This window comes from Rana temporaria, chromosome 2 (genome assembly GCF_905171775.1).
Source record: "Rana temporaria chromosome 2, aRanTem1.1, whole genome shotgun sequence".
In the NCBI taxonomy this organism is placed as follows: Eukaryota; Metazoa; Chordata; class Amphibia; order Anura; family Ranidae; genus Rana; species Rana temporaria.
In genome coordinates, this window is record NC_053490.1 from 230,194,467 (window position 1) to 230,221,514 (window position 27,048).

General features: G+C 42.7%; 1 protein-coding gene across 2 annotated transcripts in view; it reads right to left on the minus strand.

Annotated features, from left to right (window-relative positions):
• The window catches only part of GEMIN8 (gem nuclear organelle associated protein 8), a 62,870-nt gene that overhangs the window by 14,411 nt on the left and 21,411 nt on the right, over positions 1-27,048 (minus strand). The window contains exons 1-3 of one of the 2 annotated variants that reach the window (XM_040336597.1): positions 17,828-17,865; positions 17,384-17,420; positions 1,645-2,071 (exon numbers count right to left, since the gene is read on the minus strand). In XM_040336597.1, coding sequence (XP_040192531.1) covers positions 1,645-2,071; positions 17,384-17,420; positions 17,828-17,850 — 487 coding nt within the window. In that variant the 5' untranslated portion in view covers positions 17,851-17,865. Of the gene's footprint in view, positions 1-1,644; positions 2,072-17,383; positions 17,421-17,827; positions 17,866-27,048 lie in introns of those variants that run through there. The other variant, XM_040336598.1, reaches the window with a different exon arrangement.

Genomic DNA, 27,048 nt, shown 5'->3' on the forward strand with positions numbered 1-27,048 from the left:
CTGAGGAAAAAAAAAAAATTTTAGATATGTTTTTGGGGGATATTTATTATAGCAAAAAGTAAAAAATATTGCATTTTTTTCAAAATTGTTGCTCTATTTTTGTTTATAGCGCAAAAAATAAAAAATCGCAGAGGTGATCAAATACCACCAAAAGAAAGCTCTATTTGTGGGGAAAAAAGGATGCCAATTTTGTTTGGGAGCCACGTCGCACGACCGCGCAATTGTCTGTTAAAGCGACGCAGTGCCGAATTGTAAAAACCCCTTGGGTCATTTAGCTGCATATTGGTCCGGTCCTTAAGTGGTTAAGAGAGTCAATTAATGCAAGTGGAAGTGGACTATGTTCAATCAGTTACTAGGATTTTAAACCGCCCTCTTGTTAGTTTTGGATATAGTAGGGAAGGCTTCGGGTCTCTCAGGTTGTATTGCAGTGTCCACACCCCCCACCCCGCTAACCTTCCCCTTGGAGAGATTCATGCTGTATATTTGTTCTGGCGACCATGCTGTGATGAGAAGTCCAAAGGGGACCCTCAGTTCAGTGACAACTTTCTACAAAGGGATTGCCTTTCACTTTGGAGAGATTTTATCTCACTTTCTGTTGTGCCTTTGGTACAAAAACCAAAAAGAAAATCCATCCAATGGGACACAAACAGCACAAAAAAAAGTTTTACAATTCCCTACAACTTCCAAAAACAACAAAAAAAAAAGTTTTCAATATAGATAGATACGCATACATGCACATATACTTTAACCTCTTAACTACTGCACTTTAGCCGAATGACGGATACAGTGCGGTCGCACATTTCCGGGAGGGCATCTATTGATGTTCTCCCGTGATCGCACTTCTCACACGCCCCCTGCGGCGCACATCGGCAGGGATCTGTGATCACAGATTGGGGTAAAGAGCCAATCACAGCTACTCTTTACCATGTGACCAGCTGTGTCCAACCATAGCTGATCAAAGTGTAAACAGGATTTGCCAGTTTTGTCATTCTTCACTGCTAATCTGTACACTGATTATCAGTGCAATCACAACAGTGCCCATCAGTGCTGTCTTTCAGTGCCCATCAGTGAAGGAGAAAAATTACTTATTTACAAAACTTTATAAAGGAAACTAAGAAAATCTTTTTTTTCCCCCCCTTTCAAAATGTTGTGACTTTTTTTTTTGCTTGTTTAGCAAAAAATAAAAAAACCTAGGGGTGATTAAATACCACCAAAAGAAATCGGTTTCCAAAAAGAAAAAAAAAAAAATATAAAAATGTTGCTGGGTACAGTGTTGTATGACTGCACAATTGTCATTCAGCGCTGCAAGCTGAAAAATTGCCCTGGACAAAAGGGGGGTGGAAGTGCCCAGTAGGCAAGAGGTTAGGACACCTGCCTAGTGCCATAGGCCACACCCACACTGTAGCCACAGGAATAGTGGTCTGTATGTCAGGTGTGTGCGTGTGTTGTTTTTTTTCCCCCAGGAGAACCACACATTTTACTTTCTATAATATGTGGAGCAGTTTGCAGGGTCAGATAAAATTGCCAGAAGAGCATATTTGATCATTTCCAGAGAAGAGCAGTACGAATATGAAAAATGTATTCCTATTGTATGTTACTGTATATGAATACCATTTCATAACAGATATAAATGGTTTTACTCACTTAGTTCCTCTCTGTGTTTCTCTGTTTGTGCAAAATATTGGCGCAGCTCTTCTGTGATCTCCATGTTACTCATATCACATTCTATTCCACCCTCTTCAGAATCGGTTGATGCAGCAGCTTCCTGCTCCATATCAGACTCAATTTCCTTTGAAGAAGATACCTTTAAACATGGACGTGGTCGGTGTGATTTCTTTTGAGATCCTGTGTAGATGCTTGGGCGAGAGGGTTCCCCTTCCCAATCAGCGTAGCGACTGGCTTGAAAGGTTTCAGCCATGTACCAGGGAGGATAATAGATAGATGCCACTGACATTCTGTATGCTCTCTTATGCTTGTACAGCCACTGCATTGCCTGACTGTAATGCTTCCAATACCTAGAATACACTCGGCCTGCATACCAAGGCTCTGTTTCTTGATGATATGTGCTTGCCTGGGAAGACACAAATAAAAAGTAGAGAAAATTACATACATGTAGACTGCAACGTACTTACAAAATGGTTTTGCATTTCAAGAAAGTTAGCAAGTGGCTTCCCCGTCAGCCTTGGCTAAAGGTACCATCATCATAGGCCGTCTTGGATACACCCAATCTGCATAACATGGATCCATATAAAAGAGAAGATGAACACAGACAATTGCTTCTTCCAACACATGTCACACTGAATTTTTCGGATTCAAGCTCTACCAATGCTCCACTCACACTTGCATGACTCATAAGTTGTGCAACTATGGCGTGCAAGTTTGGTGCCACTTTGGATGCGACTTTGGCTTTGACCAGTGATAATGGACAACTGGTGCACAACCGTCACATGTAAAACATTCAGGTGCGACTTTTGAGGGTTAATATTGAAGTCTATGGCACTCAAGTCAAATAAAAGTCCGACCAAAGTAGTGCATGAACTACTTTGGAGGCTCCATTCACACTTCTACGACTTTGACCAATAATAATGGACAACTATTGCACATAAAACATCCAGGTATGACTTTCATGTCACTTTTAAGGGTTAACAGTGAAGTATACAGTCCTCAAGTTGCATGGAAGTCAGACCAAAGTGTGCATGAACAACATTGAAGTCGCTGCAAATTTAAGTCACACATATATGAATGGTTATCATTGGCAGATGGAGTACAACTTGTCATCCAACTTCGATGACCAAAGTTGGACGACAAGTCGTACAAGTGTGAATGGACACCAAGTCACATATATGACTGGTACTCATTGGAAAACATGGGGTAGAACATGTCATGCGAGTTTAACTTTCAAAGTCGCATGACAAGTCGCATAAGTGTGCATGGAGCCTTAAATGTGTATAAGCCCCCAGCCCAAAACATGAAGTAAGGGATTTTAAGAAAACAATTCTACAAGTAAATAAAAAAATCAACTAATACACAAACCAACTATTCCCAAAAGTTTATTCAACTACACAATTGTTAGCTTCTCCAGTTAATATATTAAATGCTTGGCGATTATGCATGGTAACCTTTGCAGTCCTTTTAAATGGGACTGTAATGAGCACTTTAAGGAAAGCCTGAACAAAAGATGTATCCACATAATCAATGCCTCAGCACTGGCCAGAAGATTGACTAATGGAGGATGCCGTGAGTCCCATTTGTTTAGGAAAGAAACAATTCTCACACATTTCCAATTAATTATTTGTTGGAGCATTATTAGTGCTATAGTAAAGATTTACATTTTCAGCACAAGTGCATTTTAAAGCTACACTCCAGGGAAAAGAAAAAATAGCAATACGACCCCCCCCCCTTCTTAAGCAAGGGTTAAATGTTAATTTTCACCTAGGGTACCAGTAAAAACAAAAATACTTTTACTTACCTAATCCCTCACTCCTACAGGCTGTGTTCATACTAAGCTACTGGCTACTGCAGCCTCTTCCCTAAGGCTGCAATGACACCTGAGCGTAGAAACCTGGTCTTTTTGTGCGCGTTTATGCCACATTTTTATACAGCGTTAATGAGCTTTGGCATTTTTTTCTTAGCCAATAGAGAACTATCACCTGTTGCATCATTTATTGCTAGACTACTACATGAATACTAGGGTTGTTCCGATACCACTTTTTATGTCCGAGTACAAGTACCGATACTTTTTTTAATGTACTCGCCAATACCGATACTTTTTTTAATGCCATGCGACAGTTTGACTGATGGGCACTGATAGGTGGCACTGACTGATGGGCACGGATAGGTGGCTGGCACTGAAAGGCAGCAATAAATAAGGAAAGTATTTTGAAATGCTATGCTGCAGCGCCCATCTTGGTACACCCTGCACTCAGCATCAGTAAATTTCAGCAGACATCTTGTTACACCCAGGCCATATAGTTCAGGCTGGGTGTAACAAGATGTCAGCTGGTGGCTTACTGTGGCCAAGTGCAGGGCGTGCCAAGATGGGCGTCAGGATGTCCAAGCTGACGACGACCGCTCTGCCCACTGAGGCCACCCGATCCGCCTGACGCTGCCCGCCCTCTCCGCCCATTGAGTCTGCTCGCCGCAGACCAAGTATCGAGTCAGGCATCGGGAGCATTTGTGCGAGTACAAGTACTCGCACAAATGCTCGGTATCGGTCCCGATACTAGTATCGGGACAACCCTAATGAATACTATACAATATAAAAAAATAATAATAATCAACATTATATATATATATATATACACACACACACACACACACACACACACACACCCCAAAAGATTGGACACACCTTCTCATTCAAAGAGTTTTCTTTATTTTCATGACTATGAAAATTGTAGATTCACACTGAAGGCATCAAAACTATGAATGTGTGAAACAACTGAAAATATATTTCATATTCTAGGTTCTTCAAAGTAGCCACCTTTTGCTTTGATTACAGCTTGGCACACTCTTGGCATTCTTGAGATTTATATATATATATATATATATATATATATATATATATATATACACACACACACACACACACACACACATATATATATAATAAACATCCCAACAAAGAATAAATTAGGTTTATGATGAATAATAATGCATTATTAATAATAATAATAGAAAAAAATGTTTGGTTGTTTATTTTTTTAATAATAGTAATAATAAAAATAATAATAATAATAGGATTTAATATATACGTTTAAGGTTAGGGGCCATTTATGATTACATACAATTACCTTAATTTATTATATATGATGAATTTTAGTTATTTTTTCATTTATTACTATTTTTGTTAACATTTTTTCATTTGAGCAGAAAATTGCGTTAAAAACACAACAAAAACACGCAAATGGTGCGTTTCCATATATTTATATGTGAATAAAAATGTGCCGAAGATGCGCAAATCTGTTCTAGAACTTTTTGGAGCTTCAGGCGATTTAGAGCGGAGATGTGAACCAACTCCATAGAGAATTATTTATTTATTTTCTCCTCTAGCTTTTTAGAGCTTCGAGGTGTGAATGGCTCCTAAGGCACTCCGGCAGGCATCAAGTTCAAAGCAAAGAGAAATAATTCTGCATAGGGACACCAAAGAGACTGGAGATGAGGTAAGGAAATGTCCTTGTTACTGGTACCCTAGGCATAAACAAATATTTAACTCTTCAATACAGGGGTAGCCTCAACGCAAGAGAGGACTTTTCTTTCCCCCCCAAGAGTGTAGCTTTAAAAAAAAAAAAAAGTCAACCTAACCCACAACTGCAATTTCAAGTTAGAAAGAGTTTGAATAGACATTGGTGGACTGAATTACCCACCAGGTTTTAACTTTAATGACAATTCCCTGCAGCAAGCAGGCGATAGCTTCCCAATTATTGTTTGGAGCATACTCCATGTAGGGATAGCTCATCGCTGGAATTTCAGGAAAAATAGTATATAGTTGCAGCGCAAAATTAAGCTTTTAGTTGCAGGCAAAGCTGGCCTTTAAATCACTACTTGTCTTTATCTATAGATTACTACAATATAAGTAAAATAAGTTCATTATTTAAATGTAATTTTTTAATAATAATATTTTTTTTTAAATGCAATTAATAGGAAATAAGATGGGTCTTCCTTTCCATCATCAAATGTCATCTGCTTTAATCTGTGAGACAATCAGGGAAGGAAGAAGCCCACGCACACATCATTTTCACATATAGCAAAATATCATTTTAACTTCCCATACATCCAAGCACATCCAAGAGCCAAAGCAAACATCCTGAAGATCACTTGAGACCACTATGGAAACCGAAAAAACACATCTGCTTGTGCAGCTGTCCAGCCATGTAAAACATGCTTAAATTAAATGTCTATTTTCACACAATTAAACCGTTTTTGCTAGAAACCTGGAAGCCTTCCAAAACCGGCACACAATACTGTATGTTATGTATATAAAGTCCAGGCTTAAAATATTGCCGTAAATGTTTTAAAGCAACAGGCTCACTTGACTATAGAAGTAATGGCTGTACACACAAGAGTATGGGAATACATAAGCCCTCCGTGGGAAAATGTAGTAGCTTTCCTCTTGCACATGGTCCAAAAAAAAAAAAAAAGGTAAAGTTTTACCTCCTGGCTTTGGTATAGCTTTCATCAAGCCATTAATAGAGCATCCTTTAAAAAACGCAAAATCAACTAGATCTATTTGAAACAAGGAGAAGCATGGTTTTATTGCTTCCAGTATTGCTCTCCATTGGGTCTATGAGCTTGATTCACTAAAATGGGAGAGTGCAAAATCTGGTGCAGCTGTAGATGGCAGCCAATCAGCTTTCATCTTCAGCTTGTTCAAATAATTGACATGGGACAGCAATCGCCACCTAGTGATGGGGCTGTAAAGGCCAATAAGCGGGTAGTGAGCAGCAGTGGACATGTATCAGAGAAAGCTTGAGCAGAGGATACCCTGCTCTATGGATCCAGAATGCTTTGCACAGTGTGGGGAATGGGCACCGCTCTCAGTGCTACCCCCTACTGTGCGTTGGAGCTGCACAATTAATCGTTAAAAAAATCGTGATCTCGAATCAACCCCCCTGACGATCTCCAATGCAGAGTTTGACGATTCTTTCATACAACAAGTGGAGAGACTTTATCTGCTCACTCGGCTGTCAAAAGAAAATATTGGGCAGTCTGCAAAGTTTTTAATAGGAAACATTGAATTTGTAACTAATGTTTCCGTCTTAGATCAAAGGGATAAACTTCTGTGTGCATACACTACCGCAACTTGGGATCCGACTTGTGTCACCCAAAGTCACCCGACATGAGAAATTCAGCTGAAGTGAATGAGAGCCATCTTAATGTACCACTACTGAAGTCGCTCCGACTTCAGAAAAGGTTCTTGTACCCATAGATTTCAATGGAAGTTACCTCCAAAGTCAGATCACCATCTTAACTAAAGCAACTTTACAGGAAGAGAAAATAGTTTACTCAGGCAAACCCCTCCCTCCCACAGAGCTGATTATTCTGTGATTGGCCACAGCCAAAGTCGCCTGTCCTGGAGGCAACTTTAAGTCGCGTTGTAAGTTGCTCCAAGTCGCGCTGAAGTTGGCTTGCAAAGTCGTGCTGTAAGTTGGGTTGCCCCTGTGTGAACCGGCTCTTAAGAAGAAATCCAGGCTTTCTTGTGAAAAAAAAAAAAAAGAAGAAATCCAGGCAGTCAGCCAAGTTTTTAAACATGAAACATTGCAACTAACTTCCTTCTTAGATCAAACTTCTGTGTGTAAATGCAAGACGTTTAACCACTAGGGCTCCTTTCACACTAGGCGGACTCTGTAGCGACGGAGTTCGCCTGCTCCAGCCAGCTCAGCGGGAGATCAGTCCGCAGATCTCCGCTGAGCTGACGGGTGACAAGCCCCTCTCTGCTCACTGAGTGGGGAGGGGCTTGTCGGGCACCGCTGTCTCCTATGGAGCGATCTGATGAAAATGGACAGCATGTCTGTATTCATCAGATCTTACCTGATCCGATATGGACGTCTGTTTTTAGTGGATCGGATATCAGCAGACATGTCTCCGCTGAAATCCGACGCTCCATAGAGATGCAAAACTGACAGGTGGACCTGAGCGGTCAATCCACGTGAAAGGAGCCTTAAAGTCCAAATCTTTTTCTGACACTTTTTTCTTAAGTTAAAAATCAATATTTTCTGCTAGAAAATTACTTGGAAACCCCAAACATTATATATATTTTAGCAGAGACCATAGAGAATAAAATGGCAATTGTTGCAATATTTTATGTAACACTGTATTTGCCCAGCGGTCTTTCAAATTCAATTTTTTGGGAAAAATACACGTCAATGAATAATAAAAAAAACGAAACAGTAAAGCTAGCCCAATTTTTTTTGTTTTAATGCGAAAGATGTTACGGCGCGAGAATCGTGATCTATCTTCTAAGCAAAAAAATCGTGATTCTCAGTTTAGCCAGAATCGTGCAGCTCTACTGTGCGTCCAGTGATGAGTAACTGGCTTCTCTAACCAGGGCAGGCACAATAGGCGCGCCAGGCCTAGGGTGCCAGAGTAGGGGGGCGGAAAAATTTGGATTCCCAGCCACTCACTGGGGATTTGTATTTTTAAAATACCCATCTGTCCCCCCAGCAGGCAAACTAAAACTTCCACCATGCACCCCATAGAAGATGGAAGCTTTAGTTTGCCTGAAGGGATCAGGCTGCGGAGCCAGGGAAGGGATCCTGATGGCCGGTAAGTGGCTAGGCTGCAGTGGAGGGGTTAGGGCTCACCGCTCTATCTGCTCTCTCCGTCCTTTTCTAAGGTAAGGTGTTGTGTTTGTGCATGCATGGACCAATCACATCACACCTTTCGCCTAGGGTGTCAAAAATCCTTGCAGCAGCCCTGTCTCTAACCCTGCCAGATGTTTAGATATCATTGCTTCTCATTATGTATGCCGATTCTCTGAGAGCGGCCATAGTTCTACCCCGTGTCCCCCTCCTCATCACACTCTTGACCCCCTTCACCCCTCATTTTCCTTTTCACTGCCCCCCCACCCCATTCCCCCTTTTCACCGTCGTGCATCACTCTTCACTCCTTACCCCCTCATCTCTTTCTTCACTGTCCCCTACAAGCTGTAACTAGATAATATAAAGAATAATAATAAATTAGGAAATACATAAATCATTTTACGAATTAACAATATGTTCTTGCCTGTGTTTCTGACCCCATTTTGATAAATTAGCCAGTATCTACAATATTTTAAAATGTTATTGTACATTAGGTTAACAATATGCCTTTTGAACCCATTTTAAATGGCCCTCTCGCTAATTAAGTGCATTCTCCACCTACGTTGGCTTACTGTGCAAATAAAAAGGATGTCCCTGGAACTTCTTTGAAATGTTGGCAAATATATGATATTACCAAATACTTCCCCTTTGCTAAAGTTTATTAAAACCACATTTTAAGCCTGGGAAAACACTTAAAGTAGATGTAAACCCTGTGTATCAAGTGACATTTTTTTCTAAATAAAATACAGTATTTAATTTTAAATTTTCTTTATCGTTTTTAGCATCTCAATTAGCACTTCCTGTTTACATGCATGCATGCCAACGATTTCCCCGTATTCAGACCCTTGTCCCAGTCTTACCGTGTCCTGGGAAAAAAATCACGGGAAATTGGCTTTGTCCCGACTCACAGTGCATCACCAGAGCCACTAGAGGTTCTGGGCTGTCAGTGGCGATTTTCTCTGCTGCCATTTTACAAAAGACCAGCTCTCGTGGAGGCAGAAGGGAAGAAACAAGAGGCAGAGCCCAAGTGGCCGCCAATTCCCGCCCTGCTGTGACGTGTTGTGGGAAAGGCTGCAGGGTGGGGTTAGTGGCAGCCACTTTCATTGCCACCCAGGCTCCGCCTTATATTTCTTCCCCTCGGCTTCCACGAGAGGTGGTCTTCTCTGTAAAATAGCGGCGGAGATCAAATGACCAGTGCTGGCCCCTGGTGACATGCTGCATTTGGGGACAGGCTGCATCTGGTGGCAAGTGAGAAGTTGCATCTGGTAGCAGGCAATATGGCAAGTGACAATCCGCATCTGATGGAAGGCGATGTGGCAAGTGACAAGCTGCATCTGGTGGCAGGCGACGTCGCAAGTGACACGCTCAGGGCTCCCACTGATTCGGCATTACGGTGAGTTGAACTATTTTATATTACAATGAAATAATAGAAATAATGCGCTTCAATCATCCTGACAACATATCAACCATGGTCCCGTGATGATTGAAGCGCCAACACCAGGTGTTTGGAGTATCTTTATCTGCCGATTGTTAAACTTTCTGGAATACACATATTTCTATTGTGGTGCAGGATCTGGGCCTGCTGTCACTCCATTCCTCTTTCTTTCCTTCTCTCTCCTTGCCTCCCTATCTCTCTTTCTCTCACCCTCTCCCTCCATCCCTCGTTCTTTCAGACTAACCACACCCAATATTTAGTTTAAACCATGCCCATTTTTCACTGCAGCACGCAACATTTTTCACCCCCGCTACACCACGCCTACAAATGAATGCCCCACCCCCTAATTATAATAAGACCCTCCCCCCTACAGACAACAAAAAGTGTCCCTATACTTTTGATTATGTTGGCAACTATGGAGATCCTGTCTACATATGTGTGTTGAAATGTTGTGGTTTTTTTTGGAAGCCTGTGTGAGAACGTAACAAAGCAGGAGCAAAGCTGGGAGACAAGGTGCTGTCACCCTACAACAAAATGTTTCTGAACAAGGACCCGCATTGAATGATCATCAGGTGTTCGTTTAATAAAAGCTGCAGGTTTGGATATATTGAAAATGACTTGAAATTACAGTTAAACAGTGCATGAGATTTATCTGACAATACATCTATTTTTACATTACAAGATTAGGAAGCAAATTTGTTACTCAAAATATTACTATCTTCAAGATTCATAAATGAAGATGCCTTGAAAACAAACTTTCCACCAGAAAACCACATTAGATTGGATACTTGTAAGGGCTCGTGCACACTGGATGTTTTTACGGCTGCTCCTAGGGGCATCTGGCATTTTTGTTTCCTAGGTCTAAACTCCTCTGCATGTTAGCTGTTAGAATACCTACACCTATGCCTCCTACACACAAAGGCCCAACGACGGCGTAACTCCACGTAAGCCGTCGTAAGTCCGAATGTGCGCCGTCGTATGTATGCGCCCGATTCTTAGAATCAGTTACGCATGAATTTTGCCTAGATACGAGCGGCGTAAGTCTCCTACACCGTCGTATCTTGGGGTGCATATTTAGGGGCGCTTCCGTATATTTCCGCGTCGAATATGCAAATGAGCTAGATACGTCGATTCACAAACGTACGTGCGCCCGGCGTATCAAGATATGTCGTTTATGTAAGGCGTCTGACCGGCGTAAAGTTACCCCTCATAAAGCAGGGGTAAGTCATGTTAGGTATGGACGTCGGAAACGTCCGAACAGCGCTGTATTTTACGTTGTTTGCGTAATTCGTCCGTGAATGGGGCTGGGTGTAGGTTACGTTCACGTCGACTAAGCATTGAGCGGGCTTAATTTACTTTGAAAATTTGATGCGATATTGAGCATGCGCGCGCCGTACGTTAAGCGCATCATTTACGTGGGGTCACGAATCATTTACATACAACACGCCCCCTACCAGCCTACTTTGAATTACGCGGGCTTACGCCAGCCCATTTACACTACGCCGCCGTAACTTAGAGCGCAAGTTCTTTCTGAATACGGGACCTGCCGCTCTAAGTTACGGCGGCGTAGTGTATCTGAGATACGCTACGCCCGCCTATAGATAGGCGCTTCTTTGAGAATCTGGCCCAATTAGATTATGGGAGGAAGGTTCGTCTTTTTTTTCCATGCTAGTCTCATATCTTAAAAGGAATAGTTTACTAAAATTGCTCAAAAGACAGAATACAACTTTCCGCAATGATGTAATGTAATGTATTCTGGCGTTTGAGCATGCACGGTCTTGTTATTTTTTTACGGAAAAGGTTCATGCTTGTCCCTTCGGAAAATTTTGCAAGAACAGTCATGATCAACTCTCTAAAGTTGTGTACCAAGATTACTTCACTCATCTTCAATAGCATCTATAAGATAAGGTGGCTATCACTCGGAGGAATTCTCAATATCATGGGGCATGAAGGGAGGCTCCCCCTGTCGCCACTGAGCCTCTTTCCCAAGCTATTAGCCTGTTCATAGATGTGTTCTTGAATTCTCTCCAACCCACTGATTTCCTTCTGAACTTGATGCCACTGCTCATGGAATTTGGCAAGCTTTTGGGGCTGTACGTTAACAAAACTAAGTCTAATATTTTGGGTGGTTTTCCATCCCACTGATGTGAATCCTTCCATAGTTCTTTTATTTACCTGGGTTCCTTCTGCTGGGTCTTGTCTGCTGTCTTCTCCCCATGTTCTTCTTCCGATGTTGACTCGGCGCTCTCTCTAATGCTGGGTGCGCGGTGTGCCACTACTTATATTGGCATGGGACAGGGTCACCAAGTGACGTCATCTGGAGGCACCACCCCCTTGTGATGTCACCGAACCATCAAGCCCCGGGCGGTGATGTCATAATGGGCGGGCCACTGGACAGACAGAAATTACAGCAATTGTTTGCAGAGCTGGGACTGCATGATGTAAAAAGAGCCTTTAAAAGTGTTTCAATCTGCACAATCTTTGAATGAAGGAACACCTTCAATTGGTACATTGAGATACGACTGAGATGGCAGGATCAAATACCAGAACAGATCTCTTATTATTGAACTCTTTTTCCACTGGAAAGGGTTTGGCTATCATTTTTGCAGGAGTGAAAATCTTTTCTAGATTGACCAAATTGTCATAGATTGCCCATTTTATTTGGTAATGAAATAATTAAAAAAAAATTGTACCCAAAAGGGCATGGCGAAATGAAGGAGACTAAAGTGCGACAATGGTGAGGCATTGTGAGCATATCCACATCAACAAGCATGTGGCGTAAAACCGCAATTTCGGTTGTATAGGAGTCTGGGAAGGAAAAATCATTAGCATTGGCTGCTCTTCTTTCTCTTCTATGTCCACATCTTCTAGGCTGGTCATATCAAGCTCCGACTTTAGTAAAGATGGAGGAGCTAGAGAAGGGGCATGGCATTCTGGAGCACCAGACACAGATGAATGTAATAAAGCCATTAGTGGTCCAAGAAAGTATGACATAGTTGCAGAAAAATCTGAATTTGTCAGGTTTGCCGTTGTTGTGTGCCCGAAATAGAACTATATTAGGATGCAGAGGCTGCTGTTAAAATCAGGTCCTGTTCCAGTGCAAGTAAAGCACAGTCACTTTGAGATGGAGTTTTGTGCAGGCATTCAGCAGAACAAATGTTTGCCTGAGCATCTACCATGACTCCCTTTCGCCTGGTTTCCACTATAGCCACGGGTCAAGGTGAGAAGAGCGACATGGACGTGATGGGGGGGAGAGAAGAAGAGCGACACGGACAGGGGAGAGAAGAGCGACACGGACGGGGGGGGAGAGAGAGAGAAGAGCCGACACGGACCGGGGGGGGGGGGGTAGAGAAGAGCGGCACGGACCGGGGGGGGAGGGGAGAGAAGAGCGGCACGGAGCACGGGGGGGGGGGGGGGGGGGGGGGTTTGGAGGAAAGACTGCACTGAGCACGGGTGGGGAGGAAAGACTGCACGGAGCACGGGAGGGGAGAAGACTTGCAACTCCCCTGCCTGCCCAGGTATCGGCTGAGGCATCGAAGCATCCCCCCGAGTACAAGTACTCTGGGAAATGCTTGGTATCGGTATCGGGACATCCCTAGTATGCAGCAACCCAGGTATAGAGCATCCTGTAGCAAAGTCCTTGTAGCCCAAGGGCAGGAGGAGGCGCCTGAGCACCTTATAAGTGCTCTAGGTGGAAGTGGTAGTAAAGTGTGCACACTGTGGTGATTTAACACCTGGTCATCCACCTGAAGCAATAGATACAAACACAGTTTCTTCTAGTTATGGGACTAGTGGTTGTAAACTCAGAAAAAAAAACTGCTAGCCAAAAGGCATAATGAGCCAATATGCATCACATACTAGCTCATTAAGAAATACTTACCTTAGATCTAAGCTGTTTCAGCGGCCCCCGCGCACCGTTGTGACCGCCGACATGTCTCCTGGAGTTATTTACAGGTTTGCGGGCTTCGGCGCTGTGATTGGCCTGTCACGGCACAGCTACTCAAGAAACGCCACGTGCGGGCTGTGGATATAGTGAATATCTCCTAAACGATGTTCATCTCCTAAAAGTTTAGGAGATATTCACTGTACCTAGAGGTAAGCCTTATTATAGGCTTACCTCTAGGTATAAGTGGTACAACAGGGTTTACAACCACTTTTAGGCTTGGTTTCCACTTGTGCGATTTGTCATGCGACTTGAGACCGAAAAAAAATTGGATAAGTCGTACCCCATGATTTTCAATGAGTATCGTTCATATCTGTGCGACTTCAAGGTAGTCCCTGCACTACTCTGATCCCACTTTGATGCCACAGACTTCAAGAATACACAGCCATTGCTTCAAGGCGTGAAAAAAAATAAAAAAAAAAAAAAAAAAAAAAAAAAAAAATAAAAAAAAAAAAATAAAAAAATCGCACAACTTTCAGGTCGCAGTAGTGGAAACAGAGTCTAAAAGGTGCCTGAAAAATTTTACCAATATATGCTCTAATGCTAAAATTCGACTTTTATTATAAAAAAAAAAAAACAAGTGCGATTTAAAAACTTAGTACCATGCATTTACATAATATGGATTCATAAAACCTATTTCCATGTGATTCACAGTCAATTGCTATGTATTACCCTCCATTCAACAGTAAGGCTCCCAGATGGATATTGGGGTCCGCTCCGGGGAAAGAATGCAACAATTACGATGCATTTTGTGAGTATCCCCACCCCTACCTCCTCAGGTTCTGTGAAACAGTCATAATTAATTTTGACCAATTTCTAACTATAAACATATAATTTATTTAAATACCTCAAAATTAGATAGGAGGTTAAACTCAAACTGGAATCATGGGCCTGGGGACCACCATCCATACCAAAATTCAAATAGACAGTAGAAACATCCTCCTGCACTCGAGTATGGTGCCCAGAAATATATACATGCTCTTTAACAGAAAAACAAGCAACAGAAATACCAGGGACCACTGCACACACACTACCAATCGCATATGGAAGCCACATAAAAGTCTGACATGTTTCTTCTGAAGAAGGGATACCCCTCGAAACGCCTCATATTGCACAAAGTTACTAGTTGAGTTCCTGTGCAGAATCCACTGCCCAAAGCAACATTACAGGCTGTGCCCAAGGCTTCCAAACATTTACAGAATTTGCATATAAAATAATGAACTTGTTAAGCCAAGACTCATTTCTCCATAAAGGAGAAGAGATCCATCACCTTAAGACACAGGCAAAAAACTGAGGCCTGACGGAGTGGGTTAGGGGTATAGAGGAGGCGTTGACCGGGCATGTCCTCAAAAGCTTTGCCAGTGTCCAGGCACCTGAAAGTACAAACCTATAACCCAGGGTACTCAGCCTGTGTCCTTTATTGTACAAAGAAGATTACTTATTGCCCAAATTTTTGTAATTAGCCAGGGTCTTGCCACACGCTATTCCCTCTTTTCTACTTAAAGTGGAGTTCCACCCATAAATATAACATTACATCAGTAGTTTTAAAAAAATGTCATTAGTCCTTTAGGAATTTTTTTTTTTTTTTTTTTAGATGCCTTCAAAGTGTTGTTGCTAGGCAGAATAGTTAATCTTCCCTCTTCCTGCACCTAAGTGCTTAAGCTTCCTAACCTACACCGCACAGACTCCTGGGAATGTAGTGGGTGCAACTTTCCAGGAGTCTGTGCACTCCCCAGTCTCGAAGAATCATGTGACTTGGACAGTACAGGTGCTGAAACCTGATCTGAAACCTATTACACGGCTTGTGCAGCACTGAGCATGTGCGGGATCTGCAAGGCTGAAATCCAGGAAGTCATACAGTCTGGCTTCATGATGCCCACACTTAAGATGGCCCCAGTCAATTTCTATTTTATAAAGTGTCTAAATGCTGCAACAACCTAACAAAACGGACCTTAGTTTACAGATTAACTTTACTAGAGTACATTAAGCTTGTGTATTACAGGGGTATTTATATTTAAAAAGTAAAATTGTGGCCGGAACTCCGCTTTAAGCATTCTAGTGTCAAATTCTAAAATGAATAGGGTGAGATTCTAAAACGAATTGGGTGAGGCCCCTTCCATTGGGTTGCAAAGTTATTTTTTTACAGAACTAAAAAACACATGGCGGTCTGGGCCTGCCAATTTTCCATAAGTAGTACCAAGAGGTACAACTAGCCCAAATGGCACAGTAGAAAGCCACAAGCAACACTCCATTTATGGGTTTTACTGGAGGCCTACCTGCACTACCAGATACCGATAGCGAACATGCCTTGGATATCTAAGAATCAGGTCAGTCATCTGCCTTGTTACCAAGCACACACTGAGCTTATGGGATTGCCTCAAGTCCATTTACAACCCAATTTACATCTACCTTCTAAGTCATTTTGGGTAATACTCCGTTTCCTCCAGGCTTCAATACTCCATCAATTCTTAAAAGATGGTTTAGTAACTGTTTATAGTAAGCAACGCCTCATGGATTTGATTATTAAACTCTTTCAGACCCTTTAAGATACTCAAATCAGGGGAGGTAATCTAATTCCTTCAAAATTAAGCATTTTCTCCAATTCATAACATGCAACTCTGCAGATTTGTACTCACTCACAGTCTTTGAAAGGGCCCTATCAGATAACTCCAAATGCCCTGGTCTGATCCCATTTGTGTACCCTTTATTTTTTGTGCAGACCCAGATCAATCCCTGTGTCTTGGAACCAAATGTGGGCCACGGTGGCTAAAAGCTTGGCTCATGTTGTGGCCATAGAGACCAATTACAAACACCTTCTCCTCTTGTACCTGGCCTTTGAGGATCTCTCGTTTTGTTCCAGCCTATGTGCCAAATTGTTTTCTAGGATGTCACATTTATACTCTGCAGAGAAAGTTGGCACATCATACATCTTTTTTTTTTTTAATTCTTTATTTATTCACAACAGAAAGTGTGTCCACATGGACCACAACAACAGTGTAAACATGATGACATCCACATACAACATCATACATCTCTTAAAGACACAGCAGCCAGTTCTTTCGACTCACACTCCCTGCCGCAGACCACCCTAATTTACAATATTGGTTTTGGCAGACTGACACTGAGACAAACAGGAGCCTAATTTACACAATGTTTTTTTTTTTTTTTTTTTTTTTTACGAAAGGCAGAGTCGCTTTGCACTACAAGTGCAAAGTGCACATGAAATTACACTGAAAGTGCAGTCGCTGTAGATCCGAGGGAAACATGCAAGAAAAAGAAAAAACAGCATTTTAGCTTGCATATGATTGTGATAAAATCAGCAGAGCTTCCCCTCATTTCAGATCTACCCCTCAGATTTACAACGACTGCACTTCCAAGCGCGTTTTCAGTGCAATTTCAAGTGCACTTTGCACTTGTAGTGCAAAGTGGATTTGCCTTAACCACCAAAAGGGATGCAAGTCTGGAAATCAGCATGGAAGCTACTGTGAACCCAGAGGGTACTAGGCTGTAAAGATCATTACACATCTTTAGAAATTACCATGGTGACAATTTCACTTTAACCTATACATAATGATAAATCTGAAGCTACCACTACAAAACCAGAAAAAAAAACATAACAAAGCACACAATAAAGTAGTATGTATACTGAGATTATTGCAGTGCATCCAAAAATATGTATAACTGTATATAAAAAGGAGCACTTACCAGCTGTGGCGAGTGATCTGAATGCATTTTCCGAAACCTAGAAGAAAAAAAAATATTATATTACAAACTTAAATTCACAACTAAAGACTTACTCCTTTTGCAAAAAAACTAAAATATAAAAAGTGCATTTATTATTATTTATTTTTTTGCAAAAGAGCCTGCAAAGCTCTGAACCACAATCAGCCTCCTACAAACTCTTCATTCAGCTTGTGTGTTTACCGGGGCATAGACTTTCAGTTAGAGAGCTGTATCAAGTGTCGGACTTGGAGTGCAGAGGCAGACAGGACTTGTAGTTCATTCATTCACAGGGCAACTAAATACCTAAAATATGGGTTTAACAATCTAAAAGAATTTAGCCTTTAAAACAAGGTGGCAAAGATTCTCCCCAAAAATTTTTTTTTTGGACAATTCCAAAGTAAAACAAGCAACAATGAAAAAAACGACCGTCTGTGCAATCGTTCCAACATATTTCTTAAAAGAAGTATGTTGGGACAGGTGCTGGCTAGAACTATAGCTGAAGCCTTGAAACACTATCTAGCCAGACTGCAACACAGAAGCTTTGTGATTCTGGTAGGTTTATGTTAGGTTTACAGCAGAGTCACACAGCAACACAACCACCTTCTTCCAGATAGTAGGATATAGTTAAGATAGGGGACAATGGAAAAAATACACAAAAATGAATATCTAAAAATATTAAAAACAAATTAAACAAATGTCAAATTCCAGGCAAACATTAAAGTAAATTCAGTTAAATATTAATAAAAAATAAATAACTATCTTACAACAAACTTATGTACCTAAATCTGAGTTGATTAAAACCTCCTACAGCAGCACCCAGAATGTCAGGAGAGTCAACACTTAAAATGGGTTTTAGCAATTGTCAGCCTAAGGGCTCATGAGTACACAGGCTTTTTGATAGCATCTAAGCTGTCACTGACAATATGCAAGTCAATATATTCAAAAACAACTTCACAAGCAATGCAAATGACAATAGACCTAAAACAACTCATGACATAGGGAATTTGACTTGCTTCAGAGTCTGATGCCCATGTACACGAGCCCCAATAAACGTGCTTGGGAGAGATGAAAGCACAAGATTACCTTGTCAACATCCTGCTGTCCAATCGGTAGGCTGGGGGGGGGGGGGGGGGGGGAAGGACTATAGAAGCAGAATATCTGCTGACATTACTGTATAGTCACAATTGTTACTGAACCCCAATTATTACTCTGATTTTATGACTAAACATGCACTCCTTTTTATACATTTATCCAATCAGTATGTATGCTGTGCAAGTTTCCAATAGATGTATTCATAGAACAACTATTAATAAAGAGAATATTAGCAGGAAGGTTACCATGACAACATTTCACTTACATTATACCAATATCTTAGTCAGACATTATGAGAGCGCATATATATATATATATATATATATTTTTTTTTTTTTTTTTATTCATTCCCTTCCGTTAAAAGCCTCCGAATTTAAGCTTTAAACACAAATCACAAGCTGATGTATTGAACACACTATAGTTGAGTGATTTAAAGTGGGTTGACTAACAAATGCAAAACAACTTGTCTTGCGTACAATGCCACTCAATACTTCAATTGTGCCCATCTCTGAATAGTGCAGACACTGAACTCATTATACATTATTGCTCATCCCAGGAGAGATGGCTGCTTTTGTATGTCAAGATCAAGGCCATGTGCAGCTTGGTGTTTGTTTTGTCATATTAGCGTGTCCTGTAACATTACTGCACAAGCCACGCATCGAAGATAAGACTAAATGGTATAAAATGTAATTTACTGGCCAACACAAGAAAAAGTCATGAACAAAAAGTGAGCGTAACATATACTCTGTTGACTGTTTAATACAAAAAAAAAAAAAAAAAGAAAAACTTCAAGTTCTTAAGAAAAAGCACCTTGTTAAATGAAAGAATCCTAGAAGAACAGAAATACTTGTTTAAATGGAGAAGAACTCTGGAACTGTTTAAATCACTGCTCTTTAGAAAGGGGTGTGTAGAAGGGCATCTCTGAATGCACACAATGCCAACCCTAAGAGAGAACCATTGGGCACAGTATAACCAAAACTGTATGTCTGAAGATTGGTAAAAATGTTGCCTGGTCTGAAAAAACCTTTGTAACCAAAACACTTATGCCGCGTACACACGGTCAGACTTTAGACGGGCAAAACTGTTGAAATTTCCGACGGAAAAATAGAGAACCTGCTCTCTATCTAAAGTCGGATGGTAAAAGTCGGATAGAGCATACACATGGTCAGAATCTCCAATGGAAAGCTCCCGTCCAACTTTTTCCATCGGAAATTGTGACCGTGTGTACGCGGCATTAGGCCCCTATTACACAAGCTGACTGATCGAGTCTTGACCTGATCGGACCGTCCATTATCAGAATCCGAAAATCATATTTTCTCCATATCATCTATGGAGCGGCAGATGTAAAATGGACATGTGTCTGTTTATACCCACCAACATCCAATCCCATCCACTCTGCTGAAAACGGATGTCTAGCGGATCAGATGGCAGTCAGGTGTAAATGGACAGGCAGTCTTTTTACATCCAACCGCCCATAAAGGAGAGCAGGTCGTGTCCACTCTGCATAAGTGGAGCGGACACGGACCAGCCATCAACCTCCTTAGTGGGGATCAGTATACAGATTCCCCAATGAGCAGGCAGGGTCTGTCCCCTCCTTGTACCTGATATGCAAAGATCAAAACAGGAATCTTAGGAGGAACTGCAAGTCCCAAAAGACCACCAACCAAGCCCTGGCTGAGTGTGAACCTCCAATTGTGGTTTTAAACAGTGACTATGGCAATTCTTTATTATACAGGTTCTTATCATTACCTCTGTTATAAACTGGTTGACGTAATGTAACATACCTATTGCTTCTGATTGGCTGCCACCATGTTTTTTTTGAATGGGTTCTTCTTCCAAAAAGCATGCATTTTTTTTTTTTTTTTTTTATGAAAAACCCAAAATTGTTGTTACTTTTGTCTATGTTTTTTGTACAGTTACTGTGGGACGTGTTTGCTGTAGCAACAAATTGCTGTTATATAAAGCACGTCCTATTCGTTTCAGTGGGAATGGCATAAACTACACCCAATTATGAGATCTTTCAAGCCACCCAAACCACAGAAATGTTCAAATGTTCTTTAATACTGACATTTAGATTACTTTGAGGAACTGGACAGAAGAATGTAATGTGTTTGTGGTCTTCAAGGCTGCAAAGGCACAGAACAGGAGTTTCAAGATGAAATGATAAAATGAAAACGTATTTTTGGTTTAACATTGTATTCTTTCAGGTGTTCGTTACAAGAATCAAAAGCGTTGGCACAATGCTCACATCTTTCAAATACATTTCTTGATATAAGATTCCTCTGGAAGAACAGTCCATACTTAATCCATTTAAAACACATTAAAACCACTTGTTTAAATATCTTCAGTGTTGATGTGAATCCACACTTGTAAACGTGCAGTCACACATTTACTCCAGCTGCTGCAAAACTACAAGTCCCATCATGCCTCTGGGTATAATGTTTGTGGCTGTCAGAGCCTTGCTATGCCTCATGAGACCTCTAGTTCTTCAACGGCTAGGAAGTCCGCTAATTGCATATCCCTGCTATAGAGGATCGCTCTTCTGGACTCATTTCAAGGCCTTCAGCACATAAACATACATCCAGGATTTATATAGCACCAACAATTTGCAGAGTGCTTTGCAAAATTAGGGGAAACAATACAGACAATCCAATCCAGGATGGTTCAGGTGGCCTTGTTTGTGAGAGCTCACAAACTTAAGCCCCATACACACGGGCCAAACATCGGGCGTTATCGGCCTGTTCAATAGAAATGGCTGATAATTGGCCGGGTGTACGGCAGCTGGTCCGACAGAAGATGGGCATGACCGAAAAAGGTCTGCCGATCAGTGCTCTCGGCCAATGGCCTCCCAATGTCAGAACACAATAGCTCAGGGGGGCTTGCTAGAGTTGATCAAGAATGTAAAATTCTATATTTTTTTTTTAGGTATAGGTGGGATAGGCTTCGCTAAAGAGATGGGTTTTCAAGGACCGCCTGAAGGTGGAAAGAGCAGAAAATAGATGGATTGGGGTAGGGAGTTAATGTTTTCACTGCCTAGTTCATGGATCTCAACCTGGTGGCCCTCCAGCTGTTGCAAAACTACAATTCCATTATGCCTCTGCCTGTGGAAGTCATGCTTGTAATGGTCGTGCCTCATGGGACTTGTAGATTCGAAAAAGTTGGAGGGGCGCAAGTTTGAGACCCCTGGCCTAGGTGCTTAAACATCGTCAGTGTATGGCCTGAAACAGTGGGATAATGTTCCTGAACTGCTGCTCTATTGTATCTGTCTGCATCTCTGCATGTGTCCTGTGAAAATCTGACAATGCTCCCTTCAATCTGTCCCAATTGTGAGGAGGTCTGATAAAAATGTTCTTTGTAGCACCATTTGTACCTGGTATTAAGTATGGTACTGACATGACTGCGGAATGTACCATATTTATCGGCGTATAACACGCGCCGGTGTATAACACGCACCCTAATTTTAAGAAGGAAGTTTCAGGAAAAAAAAAAAATGTAAATACTGAACTTTTAGGCAAAATAAGTGTAGCTCAGGAAGTGGGTAAATCCTTCTGGGGCTGAAGTGGTTAAGACCAGTGCACACTGATGCCTGACAGGGGAGGGCAAAAAGACAAACTATTTGCAAGGAGGGGGGCTGTCAGCCAGTGTGTATTTCTCTTAGCTCCCCCTCCCCCTGTCAGGCAGTGTCATTCATTGCCCCCCCCCCCCCCCCCCGCTGGCATTATAATTAATTGCTCTCCGACGACCAACAGCCACAGCCATTTTTTTTTAGTCAGCTTTTAATGTAAATGATTTGTACCTGTACAAGCTCTGTCAGATCCAGGAGACACTCAGGCCCCGTACACACGACCGAACATGTCTGCTGAAACTGGTCCGACGGACCAGTTTCAGCAGACATGTTCGGTCGTGTGTACGGCCGACTGGACAATTGTCCGGCGGATCGGACAGTTTCCAGCGGACAAATGTTTCTTAGCATGCTGGAAGCCTGTCCGTCAGACATGTTCGCTCGTCTGTACAGACTCACCGGACATGTCCGCTCGGCCCAAAGCCCTCGCATGCGTCGAAGTGATTCGACGCATGCGTGGAAGCATTGACCTTCCAGGGCCGCGCACGTTGCCGCGTCATCGTCGCGGCGACGGCACGTCACCGCGTATCCTGTCCGAGGGGATTTCTGTTTGATGGTGTGTACAACCATCAGACAGAAATCTCCGAGCGGACATGTCCGCTGAAAACGGTCCGGCAGAACGTTTTCAGCGGACTGTCCGCTCGTCTGTACAGGGCCTCAGATCCGGCGGCAGATATTCTCCTGCTGATCTGCGCACAGAAGCCAGTCTAATGCCGCGTACACACGGTCGTTTTTTGTGATAAAAAAAAACACAACATTTTAAAAAACGTCATTTAAAATGACCGTGTGTGGGGAAAACTTTGTTTTATGTCTTCTGAAAAACGTAAAAAAAAAAAAAAAAATTCTAACATGCTTCAATTTTTTATGTCGTTTTTCAAAACGTCGTTTTTTGGGTCATAAAAAATGATCGTGTGGGCTAAAATTACGTTTTTAAACCCGTGCATGCTCAGAAGCAAGTTATGACACGAGCTTGAATGGAACAGAGTGCCGCCGTACGTGCTGAACGTAATGGCGCTTTACTAGAGCATTTTGAAAGAACGATGGTGTGTAGGCAACGTTGTTTTTTTTAAATGAAGTTTGAAAAACGTCGTTTTTTTCCCCCCATGAGAAAAAAAACGGAGTTAGGCTTACCGGTAACTCTGTTTCTAGGAGTCTTCCAGGACAGCCTCTTGAGACCTTGGGCTCCTCCCTCCGGGACAGGAAACACGTACACCCTTTCCTTTAAAGGGCAGTCCTCCAGGTCTCCTCCTCAGTTTGCCCGAGAAATAACAGAAGACCCTGAAAGACACAATCTACACATCGTTAGATTATCACACTACCAGTTCCTAAATTGACACCGGGTGGGAAAAACTCCGGCTGTCCTGGAAGACTCCTAGAAACAGAGTTACCGGTAAGCCTAACTCCGGTTTTTCTCTAGTCGTCTTCCAGGACAGCCTCTTGAGATGATAAGCAAGAAACTTACTCTTTTTTAGGGTGGGACCACTGTCTGTAGGACCCTTCGTCCGAAGGCCTGATCTTTATCCGACATAAGGTCCAACCGATAATGTCTTGCAAAGGTTGAATAAGATGTCCAGGCTGCCGCCTTACAGATCTCTTCCGGGGAAGCTCCGGCTCTCTCTGCCCAAGAAACTGCAACTGCCCGGGTAGAATGGGCTTTGACAATCGGTGGTTCTTTACCCCCTACCTGATAAGCCTCAATAATTAACATCCTCAGCCATCTGGCTATAGAGGATTTAGACGTCCCGTAACCTTTACGGGTACCAGAAAAATTAACAAAAAGGGAATCACTAAGTCTAAACTGCTTAGTGGCCTCTAAATAAAATAAAATATTTCTTTTAACGTCCAATAGGGACAACAATTCCCCCTCATCATTATCTGACGAGGAATGCAGTGTTGGTAGGATAATATCCTGAGTTCTGTGGAAGGTGGATGCCACCTTTGGCAAAAAATTAGGGTCCGTCCTAAGAATGACCCTGTCATCAAAAACCTTCAGGAAGGGCTCTCTAATAGAGAGGGCCTGAAGGTCACTAACTCTCCTAGCCGAGGTTATGGCGACTATAAATGCTGTCTTTAATGTCACATGCTTCAGAGAAGATTCCTCCAGCGGCTCAAAAGGTTTATTGGTGAGAGCTTTTAGTACCAGCGAGAGATCCCACGTGGGGCATGCTTTAACCTTAACGGGCTTGGATCTTGCTAGACTTTTGAATTTTTTTTTTAACAAAGCGATCTTGCTGAAGGGGAGTCTCCAAAAAAATGCTTAAGGCCGCAGCCTGTACCTTGAGGGTGCTTATGGATAAGCCCAGTTCTACCCCAGCTTGCAAAAAATCCAGCACTGCTGGAATGTTAGTTTGGAAAAACCCTTGCTCCAACCTCCAGGAATTGAACCTTTTCCAGATCTTGGAGTAGATAGCCCTTGTCACTGGCTTGCGACATTCCAGGAGGGTTTTCACTACCCTATCTGAAAAGCCACGGGCTTTTAAGAGTTGTTCCTCAGAAACCAAACAGTTAATTTCATGCTCTTTATCCGAGGGTGAAGAACCGGACCTATGGACAGTAGGTCCTCTCTTTCCGGAAGTGTCCAAGGTGGATATAGGGCCAGTCTCTTTAGGCTGGTGAACCAAGGCCGCTACGGCCAAAATGGCGTGACTAGAATCAGGTCCGTGTATTCCCTGATAAACTTCTGAATTACCCTGGGAATTAATCTCACTGGGGGAAAAGCATATGCTAGGTTGAAATGCCAGGGATGGGCGAAGGCATCTATGCCCTTCGACCTGTCCTGATGGTGGATAGAGAAGAACACTGGAACTTTCTTGTTCCCTTCTGCTGCGAATAGGTCCACTTCTGGTAATCCCCAGAGAGACACTATTTGCTCGAACACAACTTGGTTCAGGCACCACTCGTCCCGATTTACCGACTGTCTGCTGAGAAAGTCGGCCAGGGTATTTAGAGACCCCTTCAAGTGGACTTCCGAAAGGTATATCAAATTCTTCTCTGCCCAGCTTAGAATTTGTGTCGCCGTGGCCTGAAGGGCTGGACTTCTTGTGCCCCCTTGTTTGTTTATGTAGGCTACCGTAGACGCATTGTCTGTTCTTACTTGTAGGTGTTGTCCTACTAGGCGACTCTCGAAAGTCTGTATGGCTCTTAGGACGGCCAACAGCTCCTTTTGGTTTGATGACTTTAGGACTTCTGAAGAGGACCATTGTCCCTGGGTCCAAGTCTCCTCTAAGTGGGCTCCCCAACCCTTTCCGCTGGCGTCGGTGGTCAGCACCAGGGCAGTTGGGGGTTGCCATGAGAGCCCTCCCTCTAGGTTCTTTTTGGACCGCCACCACCACAGATCTCTTTTGATTCTGTCTGGGATAGGCATTGGAAGGTCCAATCCCTCCTTCCTGCCATTCCAATGTTTGAGCATAAGCCCCTGTAGGGGGCGTAGGTGGAACCGGGCCCAGGGCACCGCTGGAAAACAGGCTGACATGAGTCCCAAGACTCTCATCACCTCCCTGATGCTGGCTTCTAAATTTGTTTGAAGCTGTGCAATTGCTTGTTCCAATTTGTGGAATTTTTCCAGTGGGAGAAAGGTCCTTCTTTCCACAGAGGTAATTCTGTATCCCAAATACATGACTTCTTGGGAAGGTACCAGTTGTGATTTGTCCTTGTTGACCAACCACCCTAAGGAGCTCAGGAAGGACAGGGCCACCCTTAGGTCGCTCTCTAGTTGGGGACCTGATGGGGCTAAGAATAAGAGGTCGTCTAGGTATGGAATCACTGTGATGTTCCGTGTTCTCAGGTGCGCCAAGGCTTCTGCCAGCACTTTGGTGAAGATTCTTGGGGAGGACGAAAGTCCAAAGGGGAGAGCCCTGAACTGAAAAATGTTTGATTGTCAACCCCATCTTCACCGCCAACCTCAGAAATTTCTGACTTTCCGGGCGAATTGGGATATGCAGGTATGCATCCCTGAGATCCACCGTGGCCATAAAGCAATTTGAAAAGATAAGATTGGTCACTGAAAAAATCGACTCCATTCTGAAGCACTTGTACCTGACAAACCTGTTCAGGGGGGCGCAAGTTCAATATCAGTCTGTATTTCCCTGAGGGTTTTTTCACCACGAATACGTGTGAATACACTCCTAGACCCTTTTCTGCTAGGGGAACCTCCACTAAGACTCTCTGGTCTAATAAGTCTCCTATAAGGAGGCTTAAGGCTTCCGCTTTCTCCCGATCTTTTGGTAGTTGGGTGATTAGAAGTAAGGGAGGGGGAGGGGAAAGGAATTCTAGTCTGTAACCGTTTTTTATTATGTCCAAAACAAACGGACTGACTGTAGACTCTGTCCATTGCAGGAGGAACTCCCCCAATCTTCCTCCCACAGGGACCTGAATGTCACTGGGGTTTGGGGGTAGCTTGAGGAGGGTTAAACAAGATTCCCCCTCGACCTCGTCCCTTCTGGTTAGCCCAGTGTTTTTTAGGACGGTTATCGTCTTTTTGGTTCTGTTTGAACCCTCGAAAAAACTTTCTATTCCCGTCTTTTTTCCTTCTCTCGGGAAAAGCTTTCTTTTTATCCTGCGTCCTTTCCAAAGCCTTTTGGAGGCCAGGGCCAAACAAATGGTACCCTGAAAAAGGCAAGCCGCAGAGTTTCAGTTTCGACGCTGCATCTCCGGTCCACGTCTTTAACCAGACTGACCTTCTGGCCGCATTAACCAGGGCTGCTGATCTAGCTGCCAGCTTCACTGATTCAGAAGAAGCATCGGCTAGAAAGCCTACAGCTTTCATAAGCAACGGGAAAGACTTTAAAATCTGTTGCCTAGAAGTACCCGCTGTAATGTGGGCTTGAAGCTGATTGAGCCAACATTCTATATTCCTAGCCACGCACGTAGCCGCCAGAGCAGGCTTCAGTGCAATGGTGGAGGCATCCCATGCTCTTTTGAGTAGGATTTCACC